General features: G+C 34.4%; 1 protein-coding gene across 3 annotated transcripts in view; it reads right to left on the bottom strand.

Annotated features, from left to right (window-relative positions):
- The window catches only part of BRINP3 (BMP/retinoic acid inducible neural specific 3), a 482,774-nt gene that overhangs the window by 86,023 nt on the left and 377,754 nt on the right, over window positions 1-18,997 (bottom strand). For all 3 annotated transcript variants that reach the window (XM_005690466.3, XM_013970070.2, XM_005690467.2), the window contains exon 7: window positions 5,736-5,958. In XM_005690466.3, coding sequence (XP_005690523.1) covers window positions 5,736-5,958 — 223 coding nt within the window. The remainder of the gene's footprint in view (window positions 1-5,735; window positions 5,959-18,997) is intronic.

The following is an 18,997-nucleotide window of genomic DNA, read 5'->3' as shown; positions in this document are numbered from 1 at the left end:
GTTTATAGCAGCCTGAACAGACAAAGACACTGTCTCAGCTCCACTTGAAAGAATGGGGGAAAGCATTCACCTGCTTAATGGAGAAACAAAACAGAACATGATACACATATTGTAACAGGCGATCCAATTTATGTAGAGTGGGAAACATTTTACATACAGTAATAATTCATTGCTGTGTGCATTCAGAGGTTGAACTAAAGTATTAACAAAAATATCACAGAGCACTCATCAAATATGTATTGAGCACTTATTGTCTGGGACTGTGAGAGCTGTCTCTAAAAACTCCAGCCGAAACTAAGCATTCAGATTTCATGAAATTCTGCCTGTATCTCATCTTTTCAGCATTCCACTGGGCAGGGTAATTCTTCCTAAATACGTTAAAATTTCCACAGTTCATTTCAGCGTTACCAGATTCCACTTATCCTCCCCTACCCACAGACACTGTTCAGTTATTCAGCTTCATTTTCCTCAAGTGTTCATGTTGTTTGTTCTTCCTCTTAGTTCATAATCATGTCATTTTGAATTGGACTAGAATCGGAGATCATAAGAAGGAAGAGAAAAATGGGAAAGCTGGCTGACTCCACAAAATTATACAAATCTGCATTTGGAGATCAGTTTGAAATGGCACTTCAGTTAAGATCAGTTTGATATGTAAGATTTTAGATTATTGCTACGGAAGTTATGTTAGTTAAAATGCATATGTATATAAGTATATATTATATATTAAGGTATATATATAATGTATACATTTATATATAATGTGTATATTTGCATTTAATTCATGGACATAATATATAATATATAGCATATGTACATATATTAATATGATTGTATATGAGTTATTATTAGTAAAATATTCAGTATTAACTCACAAATACCTGGATTCAAGATTCAGTCTTATTTTATATGTTTTCCATATAAGGGATACTAAAGTAGTAACTTTATTTCCTTAACATAACATGAACTATATTTATAAACTTTTCAGTGATATACAAGTTAAATACTTTTAAAACACTTGATAGCATTTTTAAAGACAAAGAATTCATATTAATATTATATTAGAGCCCATGTTGGCAAAATTTTACTGTAGGAGCCAGGTAGCAACTACTGTAGGGTTTCAGGAGCATGCAGTGGTCAATAACTGCCAATAGGGTATGAAAGTGGGCACAGACAATATATAAACATATGGGCATGGCTTTTTTATTGGTGCATATTTTAATATAAATTCATACCATCCTCATCCACCAAAAATACTATTCTCCATTTGATTTTTTTTTCAACAGGCTGATACAAAAATTGGTGAGGGATAGATTTGACCTATTAACTGCTGTCATAGAGAATATGTAGGAGGTACATGACACAGCTCTCAGACAAAGAATGACACAGACTTCAATTCATCCTTTTCTGTGATGTTAGTGATTTCATCCTGTATCACTTTCCAATGTTAATGAAGAAGAGATAACTTTACAAAAATGTTTCAATAAAATTTTTGAGGTTAGTTGCAAGTTTGCATGCACTGGCTCAGGATAGCCAAATGCACATCAACTCCATGAGCCATGGCAGTACATTGATAGCTTGAAATTGACCATGGTGGAAATATTTCTACCACAAAACTCAGTAAATGTGAATAAATTAGGTTTTCTACCCCTAGAGAGATGGTTGTTAAGCCTTTAGCAAGAGACTTTTAAATGTAATATTTCCATGGACCCTTGGCTACATGACAGCACAAAATAGTGTAGTTGAGGTGCTTTCTAGGAATATTACATGAATACTTTTCAATAACTGCTACAACTATTGTTCTTTAATGAAATGAATATAGCATTTTTACTTATCTCAAAAATTTTTGAATAGCAACAAAAGTTGACTACCTCAAAGAAACCGCATGATCACAGGCTTTGAAATTCACTTCAGTGAGAAAAAGCATTTTGATGTCATGGGAATTCATGAGAGGGATAGTAGTAACAATACAGAGCTGCCACCTAGAAAGAGGGCCACACTTTACCAGAAAGAAAGAATTACATGCTATATTATGGAGAAAAAAAAAAGAATCAACTGCCCCACCATTATTTAGGAAGAATTAAGAAATGATGTATGGCAAAACCAATACAATATTGTAAAGTAATTAACCTCCAATTAAAATAAATAAATTAAAAAATAAAATAATAAAATGCCAAAAAAAAAGAAATAATGTTAGTGAGATATATTTTGCAGGTCTCATTTTTCTTTGTTTATGCTTATTTTTCCAGATTTTAGAATATCAGATATTGGAAGCTAGTTCTGAGAGTTGGACAAGTTCAAGAGGAAAACTGAAAAAAATTCCATACAGGAGGGCTAAAAACAAAAATACCTGCTAGAAGTGAATCTTTGCTATTACTTATTCACCTTCTTTTTCAAAAATTTCTGAAAATACACCCACAAATTTCCAATCTCGTTTCCACTGAATTCTGCTAACAAACTCTAGTACATATATATATATATAGTTTCCCTAATGTAATTTTAGTACATGAAAATCTATTAAGATGGGAAAAAGAAAAGAAAAGAAAAGAAAAATCTCACATTCCTGGTAAAAGAAATATGATGATGAAGAAGAAATATGCAAATTCAGTAAAAATCTAGCAAGTAGTCTATATTTTTTTAAATCGTGTGGGATGACAATAGAAAACATAGAAATTAAGCTAAATTGAAAAAATGCAAGTCAAGAAAAAGCCTGAAATATCTTTGATTTATTTAGTTTAGAAGTTTTGGACAACAAATATTTAGTTCTATCACTTTTTGAATTTGTTTCAAATAATGCATCTTTTTATTATACTGCCTATTTATTTATTCTCCACACACCTAACTTGAATTCTTGCATATTTTTCTTAGAAATATTGTGCTGTAATGACACTTATGAATGTTTAATTTTTATTTATTTTTACTAGAAATTAATGTGTCTCTTTTGACAGATTTTACTCCACTATTTGTTTCCTATTCAGGTTCATTTGCCACTTATCCCTTAAACATATTTCCTATGATATTACATTCAGATCTTATGATTTCATGTGCACTGATGTTTGCCACCTTAAGTCTCTAATCTCCCCTGAGCTTCATATATATATATATATATATATATACACATATATATAAAAAAATATATATATATATATATATAATCTCCAGTTGTGCTTGATTAAAAAAACACTTAAAGTCAACAAGTTTATAAGCAAACTCATCAATTGCTTCCATCTCATTCTCTCATATTTCCTCTTATGTTTGAGGATAAGATTATCTAGTTCAGTGGTTTACAAACTCTAGCTCACACAGGGAGCATAAGGTTCATTGCAGTTAAATAAGTGTCTTTTTCAAGCTGTAATTCTCTGTTAGGGAATATTTACTTGACGTTTGCAGACAGATATATAAAAAATATCTTATGCATGAAATAAATAAGAAAACTTACAGGAACTATAAAAGAACAAATCTTAATCATAGTGCTTAGAGAGCAATTTACAGCAGTGAATGCTTATATTAAAAAAGTGAAAGCTATGAAGTCAATAACCCACGTTTTCTCTCTGTGAAGCTAGAAAAAGAAAATTAGAGCATTCACATAAAGCAAATAGAAAAAAAGAAATAATAGCAATCACAGTGGAAAATCAAATAAAAACAGAAAAATAATAGAGAATATAAAGGAAACTAAAAGTTAGTGTTTGAAAAGAAAGAAAATTGACAAACTGACCAGACAGACAGATAGATAGATCAGGAAAAGAGATGGACAAAAAAATGAAAAGACATCCCAGATACTGGAAGGAGATATTTTTATATCAAACAGTTTCTAAAGGAACGGGGCATACAAATATATACTCATACAAGTCAATAATGCAAATTAAAAAAAAAAGACTAAGAGGGAAGAAAATTCAAATAGATATTTCCCCATAGAAGGTAGAAAATGGACTATAAACACATGCAAAGACGTTTAGCATCATTAGTCATGATGGGGAAATGTAAATTAAAACCACAAAAGGATACCACTTCACAACTGCTAGAATGACTACAATCAAATGGCAGATAATAAAAAGTGTTGGTAATGATGTGGAGTAATTGGAGCTGTCACTCATAGTAGGTGGAAATATAGAACAGTAGAGCCATTTCGGAAAACAGTTTGCCAGATCCTCAAAATGTTAAATATAGGATTATCTTCTGATTAGCCCATTATGTCAATGCTAAAGGAAAGCAACCCTAACCAACCATTTGGAAGGACTGATACTGAAGCTGAAGCTCCAAATTTTGGCAACCTGGTACAAAAAGCTGACTCACTGGAAAAGACCCTTGGAAAGATGCTGGGAAAGATTGAAGGCAAAAGGAGAAGGGGGTGGCAGAGGATGAGATGGTTAGGTAGCATCACTGACTCAATGGATATAAATTTGAGCAAACTCTGGGAGATAGGAGAGGACAGACGAGTGGCATGGTACAGTCCATGGGGTTGCAAATAATTGGACACAACTTAGTGACTGAACAACAACAACATATCCAAGAACATTGAAACATATGTCCAGATTAAAAAAAATAAAGCACACATGAATGTTCACAGCAGCAACATTTATATTTGACAAAAAGTGGCAACAACCCCAAGTCCATCAAATGATCAATTGCTAAGTAGAATAAAATGTGATATACTACTGATACATGCCACGAATGGGTAAAACAGACAGCACTATGCTACATGAAAGAAGTCAGTCACAAAAGCCCACATACTACAAAAAATGTCCAGAATAATCAAATCTATGGAGACAATTAGTAGATTAGACAAATCTGGAGGGACAAATAGCCGAGGGATGGGCATGGGAATATGGGGAGTATGGGCATGGAAGTATGGGGTGGAAAATGGGTCCAATGAAAATGTTCTCAACTTAAATTGCATACATGCTGAATATGCTAAAGCCCAATGATTGTAAAGAATGCCAATGATTTATTTTGAAACTGAATTTTGAAATGTCTAAACTTTTTTTTCAGTGAAAGAAATTTGTAATGTAGATTTCTTAATAATTTAATCATTGAGTCAAAGTTCAAGTATTTTTATATTGGTGATACTGATACAAATACATTTTTTAATGAATTTTTTTCCTAAAATTTTCCTTAGCTTTTCCTTTTATTCATTTTCAACCTGCTCATACTAAGTAAATGCAACTTTTTTACTGCCCTGACTGATCAATATATATTAAACTACCAAATCTAAAACCCAGGCTTCCCCAAGTCAGTTCAGACACAAATATTCGAAGAGTCTGTCATCATTCACATAAATTGTTTGAAACTTTCAGAGCAATTTTCATACATTCATGTATAATGAGATTTATGGTTTTAAGAACATGTCAAATAAATAAAATTTAGATGCTTTTATTTAAAAGTTACATCTTGAGAAATATCACTTTTTATTCCTGCTTACTTCCTATGCTTACAATGTAACTAGGTTTTTGTGTTATTATGTTCCCTGTCACACAATTATCAGATGATTACCCTGTACAACAAGTTAGAATAATATCTTGATTCTAATGAGAAAAAAATTAAATAAAAAGTTAGTCTATGTGTTCCCATTATAGCATTACTTTGGAAAATAACAGCAATTAATCATTTTGAGACAAGACGATATGTTTTCAAATCATCTCTAAATATACGAATAACACTGTATTATGTATATTACCACACACACATTCAGAAACTCAGTGAGCTGTCCTCAGTTGGCTACATTACTGCACTTGTCTTACCTTTGTCTTGGCAGGCTGATGAGGGGTTGTTTATGACACCTCTTGCTAAGGCTAAAGAGCTTGTGTACAATTTTCTGTGCCTTTAGGAAAAGTTGCTTCATGCTGTTCTCCAGTTGTTCATAGCGGCGCTGAAAATTAGAATCCATTGTCCACAAATGCATTATGGTAGATGTGTTGAGGAAATAATTCATGGGTAGCCTTTTCATAAAGAACTTGAATTCATCTGAAAAAAATGCCAAAATTCAACGCTTGAATAATAAAATAATCAGTTTTCCTCTTCTCCAAAGTATATTTAGTATGTTAATGCTGAAACAAATGCAATCTATTATTCTCTGTGAGGCAAATTAATAGCAAGAAGGTAATTTTTTATGATTTAGGATTATTTTCTCTTTTGTTCCTTATAAGATAGAACAAGAACATTCATAGAAAAAGGTAATTCAAGTAATTGTTCTAAAGCAAATATTTGGAGTAAAAGTTTAACTTGAACTTAATTTTTCCATGTTCTCCTTTTGATGATAAGTGAATTTGATGGTGCTGAATTTTTTTTCACAAAGTTAATAGTCATTAATCTAGCTTTTATTTCTGGCAACAGCATTAATCATCGGTTTCAAGTATTGTTTATTAAATAAATATTTTCAGAAATTATCCTTAAATCAGTATAGGAGAATACATGGATTTTCATTACTAAATGTTTGCAGTGGTTGAAGAAATATTATCTGGCAAGTGATACAAACCCTATTTTCATCACTATTCTACCCCCCAAAATTTACATAGCATGCATTAAACCTCAGTCTGTTTGTGCCTTGATTTCCTTGTTTGTAAATGAGATAGAAAATTTTTGACTATAAAAATATTATTTTACTTTAAATTTTTATGAAGTTGCAAATAAATTGTTTTAAATGGAGATTTAGTTAGTTGTAAATATCCAATTCAAAAATAGTTATTTTCAAATAAACTAGTTACAGGTGTTAGTGTTTACTTGAATTTGGACAAGGTATGTTCATACTGATTCCTTGGTAGAGACTGTCTCTATTGGAGTGTTTCAAAACCCCCAAATTATCACTAATATTTAAAAATATGCCATTCACATGGGAAAAGATAAACTACATTTATATATATATATATATATTTAAGGCAATTAATTTATATCTATTTTACAAACCAGGGCTATTTCAATAATCAAATCCAAACTATTTCATCAGTGATGGAAAAGGCAACTTCTAGACAATTAACAGAAAATTATATTCATGAATATTTGGTTGATATTTTTTCTAGAGCAAATAAATACAGAGTTCTGGCATGTTTTGGAAGTTAAATGTATCTGGAAGAACAAGGAAACAAAAGGAAAAACAAGACTTTTTATAGTAAAATTCATCACGAAAGACTTTTGAGGATATATCCATTTGATATGCTTCAAATCATTTTTTTAAGTAAGCAGAGTATAAATAAGAGATGCATTTTAAAATTCCAATTTCACAGTCCTCTACATTTTGTTTGGTCCCATATGTCTCCTTTGACAAATTCTCTCCTTTGAATAAAAGAGTTGGGGCATGGAAATTGGAAAGCATTCCCTGGATTATTCACAGAGCAGATGCCACTACTTTGCAAACTAATTATTCATTTCATTTCATTGTCATTTTTCACTTGAACATTTCTGATAAGCTTTTATTGTTTCATGGGATTGCATATTTTAATTATTTTCATTGCTTGTTATAGTAGTATTATAAAAGTTTCTAAATCAGTACACTTTATTCAAGTTAAAGAATCTATTAATTTATTTATTTTACCAAAGTGGATGTAACAGTACATGCCTGCTGAAAACTGGCACTATGTAATTTTTAAAAAAGGGTTTTAACATGACGTTTGAATAATTACTTCATTATGAAGTCATTAAGAGTCACCATTGATAGTCCCCAAAACAGTTATCAGACACCTGTTGTGCACAAAACATACAGCTATTTCCATCTCTGTGTGGGAATATGAATAAACTTTTCATCTTATTTTTTAGAAATAACAAATGATGTAATATTTTAAAATGCCAAAATAGCATCTTATATGAAATTCATTCTGCTTAGAAGTCAATAGAATGTCCAGAAATATTCCTCTGGATATTTTTTCAGTTAGTAAAATTTATGTTTATATATTACGAAAATGAAATTTGAATGATACATTAGAATTATTACATAAACCTCCAGATTTACATAACCACAAAGAGAAAATACAATGATTAGTGGACAGCAGATAACAGTTAACCCTATAATAATGTCCAAACTCATGTACAAGATAAAGTGCTCTTGCTTTTAAAATGGCAGGCAATGGCACCCCACTCCAGTACTCTTGCCTGGAAAATCCATGGACGGAGGAGCCTGGTAGGCTGCAGTCCATGGGGTCGCTAAGAGTCGGACTTGACTGAGAGACTTCACTTTCACTTTTTATTTTCATGCATTGGAGAAGGAAATGGCAACCCACTCTAGCGTTCTTGCCTGGAGAATCCCAGGGATGGGAGGAGCCTAGTGGGCTGCCGTCTATGGGGTCGCACAGAGTCGGACACGACTGAAGCGACTTAGCAGTAGCAAACAATGAATGCGGTGGTTTAGTTGCTAAGTCATGTCGGACTTTGCAACTCCATGGACTGTAGCCCGCCAGGGCTCTCTGTCCATGGGATTCTCCAGGCAAGAATACTGCCATTTCCTTCTTCACAGGATCTTCCCAACCAAGGAATTGAACCCAGGTCTCCTGCATTGCAGGCATTTACCGATTGAGAATTTACCCACTGAGCTATGAGGGAAGTACAAACAATGACTAACCATACTTCTTTGGGGAAATAAATTTGTAAAAGAAAAAAAATTAATGTCATATAAAAATATCCTAGGAGAAATTAATTCAGTATCTGGGTTATTAGAGAGATTAATCTGGAAACCCCTGTTTGCAAGATATGTATCAAATAAGTACTTTTGCTCAGCATAGTTTTGAGGACTATGAGAAACAAAACAACAACAGCAATATCAGTGGTAATAAACATCCTGTGTGTAAGTCAGTCAGTCTTCTTCACAAAAGTAATTCACATGAAGTAAAAAATAATACAAAAGCAGATGCATGATATTAATGAATTCTATGGAGGCAAAGAGAATTAGCATAGGTGACATCCTTCCAATAAATTATAGAAGACTAGCTAGGCACCACGTAGACTCTCAAGATTACTACTGCTCTTCCAGTAAAAATGAAATCTTTTCTAAAATAGCTGAACAAAGTTTGTTGCTGTTGTTTTTCCCCTCTCCTTTAAAACAAACTCTAGTTAACACTTGATATCTAGTGAGTTAACTTTGAAATGAATTCACTGTCTGTTAACACCAGTTCTCGCTTGGGCAGGAACTCAATTGCAGTGCTTTAAATATTAACTCAGTCCCCTCAATAATCCTTCATGTAAATTTTATTGGCACAGTTATGTGTGTTGAATGCAGATGACTTTTAGTTTTGTAACTCTAATGTCAGCAAAAAACTTTCATTTTTGCTATTGCATTTATATATTGATCATATGTATTTATATGTGTATGGACTTCATTCTCATGCTTCACAGTTGAATTAAATAGGTAAGAGTGGAGAACGGAACATTTTTATATGTAAAAGGACCAGCCATAATAGGTAGATCATGATTTGTGCTTCTGTCTTCATTGATGAGCATGCAAAGCTTTGACCAGTGCATTGATTATACATTTTCACATATTCAGAACCTCTGCTCAGAACAGCTTTGGAATACATTTTCAAGAGTATTCTAAAGCACTCTAAATTTTCTAGAGCTTTGGGAGCACATAATTTACTTCCTCAAAAGTATAGAAAAGCAATCAGATTTTTTTAATTATTATTATTCAGAGATGATTTCTTGAGTTGTAAAACCAACAACATATCCAAAACAGAAGCTGCTTCCATTAGCAAGTAGGACTATGGGTGGGCAGGATTCAAGAAGGAAATTTGTGCTTTTGTGATTTTTTATATTTCATATGAATGTGTTATTCTACTAAAATTTCAATAAATATTGTTAGCCAGTAAAAATCATAGCCAAAAAATACTATTAAGTTGTCAGTTCAATAGGTATATATCTTATATTTCAGACATTTATATAAAATGCTATTATTTAATAACTTGTTAATATAAAAGTAAAAGCCTACTGGCTCACATTCTGGTTTTTGTTTTCTGTATCAGTTACCATATTGGTACAAAGTACCTTTTCAGTAGAAATGAAAGTGCAGTATGAATAATAATTTTAAGTATTATGAAAGCATAGCAATAGTCTTATTCTAATAACAAAATATTGTACAATGTATAGCAAAATAAAGAACATGGACACAGAACATCTTTAAATGAAAGGATGTAATAAGCAAAAAAAAGATGTATATCAGATATACATGAAGAATCCATGAAAACATTTGTTTTCAACCAGAACTCATCTGTTCATTTCTCATGAGAAAAATAACTTCTCATTTTGAGATACTACTAGTTCTTCATACATGTCTCTTCTGTTTTGTTTGTAAACAAAGAAGTTTTTAAATATTATATGTTAATAATATATTCTATTAACATAAAATTCTCTGTGATCAGTAAGTTAACAAAACAAATATTAATTCCTTCTACTGAATGCAGTACCTTATCTATAAATGAACACATGTCAAATCTAGTCTGTTTTTAAGACTGGGTTTTTATTTATTAGTTTGTTTAGTCTATAGCAGGTTTTTACCTATGCTAAGTACTACATCCAAAGTTGAAAAATAAGCATCAAACTCTACCATTGAACTTCAAAGTTACTGCTCACTCAGACCCACTTCTAATAAAGCTGTTTCTTGAGAATCACAGTTTCCTAGAAGATAGTATAGATTCATCTGTCTTCCTCTGATTTTCAAAGAGAAATATCTGCCTAGGAAATAATTTAACTTCAATCTTTGACACTACAGATATGCAAGATTTAAAGTGATAAGACATAAAATTGAGAAATAGATGGGAATGTGAGTAGGAAGAAGGGCTGATGGGGAACAAAGTTGAGGCAGAAAGTTTAGGTAGTGTCCTGAATGGCAGAAAGTTACTAATGACTGAAACGGAAATCTGACCCTTGAGGGAGCCCAATGAATAGGCAAACTTTGACTCACCCCATAATCCTGATTAGAACTGCTTGTTTTTTAACTTTTATAAAGTTTTATTTTTCTCCAAACATTTCCAAGGGACTATTTGAATCATTTGTAGCAGTTTAACATTTTCTCAACTTCTACAGTATATCACCAATAGGACTTCAGGTGACCACATATCAATGCAAGTCTATTCAAATCTTTCTATTAACCATGGGTATAGAGTTTATACTGAAATTGACAAAATACTAGAATGCTGCATAAAATAAATGGCAAGCCTGTTCAATAGCTTGTGAACTAGCCAATTTTATGAGGCCATAAAATGAGGGGTTCACACAGGCATAAATCAGAAATAGAACCTAATTCCTTAGTAGCTGGCCTAGAAATGTTGTGCTTTTCCTGATCATTTTCTTTTTCTCTGAAAGATACATCATATTTTTATGTTAAAATACTTTACTATAGCAAGACAATTAATCTGTCCTTCATCAAATTGCTCTGTTTATGAACCCCCTTCAAATGTTTGAAAATTTACCCAGAGCTTACCTCTACAATTATGACTATAGTTATCTCTATAGTTATAGTTTATCTCTATGACAAACTATAACTATAGAACAGTCTTCACATTCATAAGACCCAGGTCTTCACATTCCCAGCACTCTTGCAGCTACAAGATATAGCTGCATCATCTAAGAGATAGGAATCAAGTGAACATGAGCAGAGTTTGAATCTTATGCTGTTGAAGCGATAACAGAGGATGCCTAGAGCAATTCTCTAGGGAGACAGGGATTGCAGCAGTAATGGTAGTGTTTGCTGCTATTGGATGATCAGCCACTCAAGATGGTTATCCTCCTGCTCTCTCCTCTGCTTGACCACCGCCTGCTTCACCTACACCATGCTCATATGATTGACCTTCCTATGTATTTGCCCCAGACTTCAACTAGTGACTATTCTAGTTTTAGATCAGAACTTCAACTATGCTTATCAAAAGGGCAGTAAGGGGCATGCCCCTCTGCTGGTTTTCTTGGCAACCGATAAGCCAACTTGACATCAATTCCCTATAACTGATAGGGAATTGGCCAATCCCTGCCCACTGGAGCAAAGAAGGCCACCTTGTGCTACCCCATTATCCACCACACATGGTGAGGTATTGCTCTAGGGTCTTGCTTCAGATATGTAAGCTCTACCCATTCATTAAACCATTAATGTTTCTGTAACTGACTGTAGGCTCTTTCTTCAGTCTTGAAGGTGGGCAAGTGCAGGCCTTAAAGGCTGCGGGGTGCAGCCTTATAGAGATCTAGGTTTCAATGCGTTCAGCAGTGGTGATCTCACTAAATAAGTCTTATGCAAGATTTTTTTTTTAATTTGTCTCAACCAGGTAGTACAAGTATGATTCTCTAGCTTTCGTGAAGATTCTATATGCTAACCAATATCCTTTAATTGATTCCTTATCAGATTGGGTTATCTAGAGACTGATTTTCTTACCTTCATCCAAAGAAAAAAAAAATTCTGGGCTACTAGAGGTACTGATATCATAAGTGGTTTGGAAGAGTCTCCATGGATAATAGGAGGCTCTTTCTGGATTTGTTGGGGAGAAAAACTTTTTAAATAAGTGCATTATTCAGAGTGGAAGATTGACAGTAGAAGTACCACCTGTGTTCATCTAGAATGAAGAGCTTGTTGAAGATACATTTGGGACTATGTGCCTATATAGAACTGAATGAGGAACATAAAAATTTCAAAGACTGAGACTGACTTGGTTACTACAAATAGAGATGGCTTGCTTAAAGAGCTCAAAATCCTACATTTTTTTTTTTTTTTCCCCTCAAAGCACAGAATGCTGGAAAGGACTAAAAGAGATCTTTTATCTCTTGCAGCTGTAGGGCTTCAAAACAAATTTTGATCCCAAGACTGAATTTAAATTCCTGCCAGATCTGTTAAAGTTGGAAAGAACATTAGAAGGGGTGGGAACCTGGGAACTAGAAGGTAGACTGGGGGAGGACTGGGATGAACTCAGAATAATCCAGAACACTAATGCTCACTTTCTTTGTCCCCAAGAAACAGCATCTTCTCTCCTGCCTGATGGACTAGAATATCTTTCTTTGAGTCACTGTAATGATTTTAATCAAAGAAATGACCGTCATTAGGAAGCAAATTTCATCACATCCCACTTCCATCATCCATCATGTCCCAAGGGAGTTTATTGAAACTATTCTGACTTTCCAGTTGTTATCAAGAATTTGCTGACTTTCTACTGGAGAAAGAACATTAAATGCATTGATAAAAGGAATGCATGTGTATCTGATGAATATTATATTCTGGAGGATGGGGACATCTGTTAGTGGGAAAAATCTGTGTGAAATCGGATGGTGGGCTCTGGTTTCAATTAGGATACAATTAATGCTCTGTGACTGAGGCCCAGAAACTTAGTCCAGGGTGCTATTCAAAAAAAGTCTACCTGGAGGAATTTTAGAGTTCAATAAACAGGTCATGGTTCCTTGGGATTTAAATGTGGAATCAGAGCTTTGAGGTCCTATTAAAGTTGTATAATTGAAAGAAAAAAAATCTGCAAAAGAGGCCTGACTTGAGTTTTTCTGAGAGAAGAATGCTATCTGTAGTTCTGAATGATTTCAAGACTCAGAACTCTTATACCCTACTTAATAGACCACATGTCTCTTTTGCATTATGAATTATCCCCTTGGGCTCCTAATGCCACATGAAACAGAGAGGGGCCTTACAGAAAGTAAACAGTAAATTTGGTTTTCTAGGAAGCCTCCTCAAATCAGGTCCAATGGGATCCTAACCCAGACTATGTTTATTTTCCGGTCTCTGACTAAAGAATTAGAATAGAAAAGCTCTGTCTCACTAACCTATCAGGTAAAACCTATAAACGTAAGATAGATAAAAGGAAGCTTTCTTCTCCTAGGAAGAGACTAAATTCAGGTGATACTGCCTTTTTTTTTTTTTTGTAATGCTTGACATGGTTGCAGGACTTGGCAATCTGTTCAACACTGAACATTTTGAAAATAATAATCGCATTCCATCTCTAATTAACTCACATATTGGCGATAGCTCAATCACAGAGTAACTCTAATTAAAGCTGCCATTCCAGATATGGTAGCTTACTGGTGACTGGACTCCTAGCACTAGGGAGGAAGTTTCTTCTATGGCACAAACTCTCTTATCTATCATTATAAAAAGGGAAGCCTGGAAGCAGTTTTCATTCCTATGTCAGCTATGAGAGTGAAGTATCTCCATCATATTCAAGGGTCAAATCATTTCTCAGCCTCTGTCTGCCAAGTGTCTTCAAAGGAATGCAGACCATTGCATCCCGTCATGGGACATATTTTGTTAATGACATCATACTAAAAAATACATGAAAAACACAAGTAACAGGTATCCTGTCTGCTGACCAATACCTTAGCTATGTGCAAGATCTGCAAATGCATTTTATTAAAACTCAAGCCTCTGATGTGTGAGTGAAATTTCTGAGAGTCCAGTGGTCCTGAGCACATTTGGATAGCTTCTCCAAAGCAAAGAACAAGCAACTGCTCTCCTCCAGCTCCCTTTAATAACAAAACACTAAAGATCTTTGAAGAAATAGCAAATGAATTATCTTGTAGCATCACTGATAACAATGACCGCAATGATCTCTCTTGGGATGTCAAAGGTGCACGTTGCAGATGTGTGTTCTCCTTACACACTCAAAAGATGGCACTTATTATGTGATTCTGTTACCGTTCCTGGCACAGCCTCAGAGCCCGGCTCTCCAGTTCTCCTGCTGATCCTGTCAGCTACGCAATCCGCTGTCTGCACATAAATTCCTTTTCTGCTGCAGTCAGATTCTGTTCTTGCAAGAATGCTGACTGATACAGTTAATGGGGCCTTCAAACATAATTAGAAGACGGAGTTCAACAAGAGTACAACAAATATTTTTTGAGTGTTTAATGTGTGACAATTGCTGTGCTAGTTAAGAGCTAAAATTACATTAATAATCATTTTTGTAATAGTAATTTCTTCATAGGTTTAGTAAATTAAATTGGATAATAATGAAAATAAAATACCTTTTACATAATTAGTGATAAATAAATGCTAGCTATTATTTTTCTTTTTATAATTTATTCCATGTTTCTATGTGTGCTGGGCTAAGCAGTAAAACTGAATTTTCTCATTTAATCCTTCCAGTAACGCTATTGCTGGGTACTGGGTACCCAGTACTGGGTATTGCTGGAGATGAGTACTATTATACTCAGTATTTCATTGAGGAGAACAAGTGATTTAGCAAGATTCAGTCACTGTTCAAAGTGACACAGTTATTAATTAGAGACCAGAACAAAAGACATCTGTCTGAAAAATATGTGGCTCCTATCTTAATAAGCATAAACTCTTTTGAGAGTTGACAGAAAAACAAAATTATTCCTTCTGTTTAAAGACTACTTTTCTTTAGTAGATTTTTCACAAATATTGCTATTTCCAAACTCATAATAACCCTGCAATAGGATGAGCAGGTTTTATTGAGATGTGATGGGAAACATTTTGAATTAAAGGATCATTCAGTTCAGTGGCTCAGTTGTGTCCAATTTTTTGCGAACCCATGAATCACAGCATGCCAGGCCTCCCTGTGCATCACCAATTCCCGGATTTCATTCAAACTCATGTCCATCAAGTCAGTGATATCATCCAGCCATTTCATCCTCTGTCAACCCCTTCTCCTCCCTCCCAGCATCACGGTCTTTTCCAATGAGTCAACTCTTCCCGTGAGGTGGCCAAAGTATTAGAGTTTCAGCTTCAGCATCAGTCCTCCCAATGAACACCTAGGACTGATCTCCTTTAGGATGGACTGCTTGGATCTCCTTGCAGTCCAAGGGACTCTCAAAAGTCTTCTCCAACACCACAGATCAAAAGCATCAATTCTTCACCACTCAGCTTACTTCACAGTCCAACTCTCACATCCATATATGACCACAGGGAAAACCACAGCCTTGACTAGATGGAACTTTGTTGGCAAAATAATGTCTTTGCTTTTTAATATCTATCTGGGTTGTAACTTTCCTTCCAAGGAGTAAGCATCTTTTAATTTCATGGCTGCAATCACCATCTGCAGTGATTTTGGAGCCCCCCAAAAATAAAGTCTGACATTGTTTCCACTGTTTCCCCATCTATTTCCCATGAAGTGATGGGACCAGATGCCATGATCTTAGTTTTCTGAATTATGAGCTTTAAGCCAACTTTTTCACTCTCTTCTTTCACTTTCATCAAGAGGGTTTTTAGTTCCTCTTCACTTTCTGCCATAAGGGTGGTGTCATCTGCATATATCAGGTTATTGATATTTCCCCCAGCAATCTTGATTCCAGCTTGTGTTTCTTCCAGCACAGCATTTCTCATGATGTGCTCTGCATAGAAGTTCAATAAGCAGGGTGACAATATACAGCCTTGATGTACTCCTTTTCCTATTTGGAACCAGTCTGTTGTTCCATGTCCAGCTCTAACTGGTGTTTCTTGACCTGCATACAGATTTCTCAAGAGGCAGGTCAGGTGGTCTGGTATTCCCATCTCTTTCAGAATTTTCCACAGTTTATTGTGATCCACACAGTCAAAGGCTTTGGCATAGTCAAGAAAGCAGAAATAGATGTTTTGCTGGAACTCTCTTGCTTTTTCAATGATCCAGCGGATGTTGTTCCTCTACCTTTTCTAAAACCAGCTTGAACATCAGGAATTCATGGTTCACGTATTGCTGAAGCCTAGATTGGAGAATTTTGAGTATTGCTTTACTAGCATGTGAGATGAGTGCAGTTGTATGGTAGTTTGAGCATTCTTTGGCAGTGCCTTTCTTTGGGGTTGGAATAAAAATTGACCTTTTCCAGTCCTGTGGCCACTGCTGAGTTTTCCAAATTTGCTGGCATATTGAGTGCAGCACGTCCACAGCACCATCTTTCAGGATTTGAAACAGCTCAACTGGAATTCCATCACCTCCAACTAGCTTTGTTCATAGTGATGCTTTCTAAGGCCCACTTGACTTCACAGTCCAGGATTTCTGGCTCTAGGTGAGTGGTCACACCATCATGATGATCTGGGTCATGAAGCTCTTTTATGTACAGTTCTTCTGTGTGTTCTTGCCACCTCTTCTTAATATCTTCTGCTTCTGTTAGGTCCATACCATTTCTGTCCTTTATTGAGCCTATCTTTGCATGAAATATTCCCTTGGTATCTCTAATTTTCTTGAAGAGACCTCTAGTCCTTCCCATTCTGTTGTTTTCCTCTATTTCTTTGCATTGATCACTGAGGAAGGCTTTCTTATCTCTCCTTGCTATTCTTTGGAACTCTGCATTCAGATGCTTATATCTTTCCTTTTCTCCTTTGCTTACACAGAGTCAATTATGGGAAAAAATTAGGAAAATAATGAACTCAAAGAAATATAAAAAGAAAGATCATTTTATATTTCTCTGAGGGGCAGGACAAAGTTTTATTTTTCTTTATATTTTCCCTTTACAAAACCCTAATACAGCACATTTCACATAGTATGAATTAATAACGTTTCTTAAAAGGCAAAACTGATTGACAAGATTAAGAAAGAAAGGTTTGAAGCTAAATATGAACATATATAGAATAATTCATTTGGAAAAGTTGAGTTTGGTCATATGAAATATGAAGCCGCAAGTAATTCACATGGGAAAATAAAGCTGAAATAAGATGTGTAGTATAGTTCTAAGCTTTAATATTCAGGTTGAAGGCAAGATTATGAGATCAAAACATTGATAAATGTCTTCATTTATGGATGAAAAACTGGCAAATGGGGTCCAGGTGGTAAAGTTACAGTTCGTGTGAATTTCAGAGTATCAGTAAAAAGCAAAATATCCTGAAATGACATATGATCACTGGTTATAAACAAAACTGAAAGTACATACTCATATTGCAGAAGGAAAATTTGTGAATGGTATCTTTTAAGTATCAAGCGTTCTTCTAGGCACTTAGTTCTCTTAATTCTACGTAGCTATTGCTGTTACAGCCACTGTGTTAAAACCACACCTATGACTTAAGAGATGCTGAGTAAATTTCGCTAGGAGGGAAACCTTGTAAGTAGCACTTGGAGAAAAACTGGTGAACACAGAAGCAATGTCTGCTGTGAGAGCAAATCCATTTGAAACCTTGTCCCAATGTCAGACAGAGAATCCAGAGCCAGCGTTATTCTAGTGAGAAGAGAATTTACTTCATACACTGTAAATACTAAGTAATACTCAAAGGATATATCCTTTCTCTTGAAAGATAAAAAACATCCCTGACACCATCCTCTCCCAGCCCCTCGTACACCAGTTGTCAATTTTTGCAGCAGTTTTCTCTTCAACAATGAAAAATGGAAGCCAAAGAACCTTAGTGATTTCCAAATGAAAACAGGTCACAGAAAAATGGTATTAGTACTTAAACTAAGAAATTCCATACAAAATCTGTCTTTTATCCTATGTGACTGCCTTAAATGCCATAAATGTACATGAGGATATATGTTATTAATAACTATTAAAATAGTATTCATTCACAAGTAATTTAACTATTACAAATGATATCCAAACAGTAAACTCTTAAAACTATGTAAATAAAATCACCATTTTTTTATGTTCAGACTGACAAATTTGTAATAAAATTAAGTACAAGCATAAAGTTTTTTATCGTAAGCTATTCTGATATAGTTTATTCCAGATATAGTTCCAAGTGTAGTTAGGATTCTCAATGCACTATGGAAAAATTATCTTAGTCCTTTCTCACTTGATGGAATCTTAATAAATTACTGTAGAACTTTGGAAAACCAACCTTCAACAAAGAGTAGACACATCTTTTAAATAGTGTATCTTCTCAGAAAAGAAAGCACCATAGGTCCTTTACAGAAAGCACAGGGGAAATACAGCAAGAGAAAGAAACCCTCCTTATATCTGTATCTATCTGAATCACTGTGCTGTATACATGAAACTAACACAACATTGTAAATGAACACAGCATTGTAAATCAACTGTACTTCAATTTTAAAATATTAAGAATGAAGACCTCTCTACCAGTCACAGCACATGTCCACAGGCAGTTAGGCATGATGGGAAACCAGGCAGTTACTTGGCTCCATGATATTCACTAGAAATCTATTTTCTTTTTACTTCCTTTTTCACA

Source organism: Capra hircus, chromosome 16, assembly GCF_001704415.2.
Source record: "Capra hircus breed San Clemente chromosome 16, ASM170441v1, whole genome shotgun sequence".
NCBI lineage: Eukaryota > Metazoa > Chordata > Mammalia > Artiodactyla > Bovidae > Capra > Capra hircus.
Note: the sequence above shows the minus strand (reverse complement) of the source record. Positions and strands in the feature narration are given on the sequence as shown.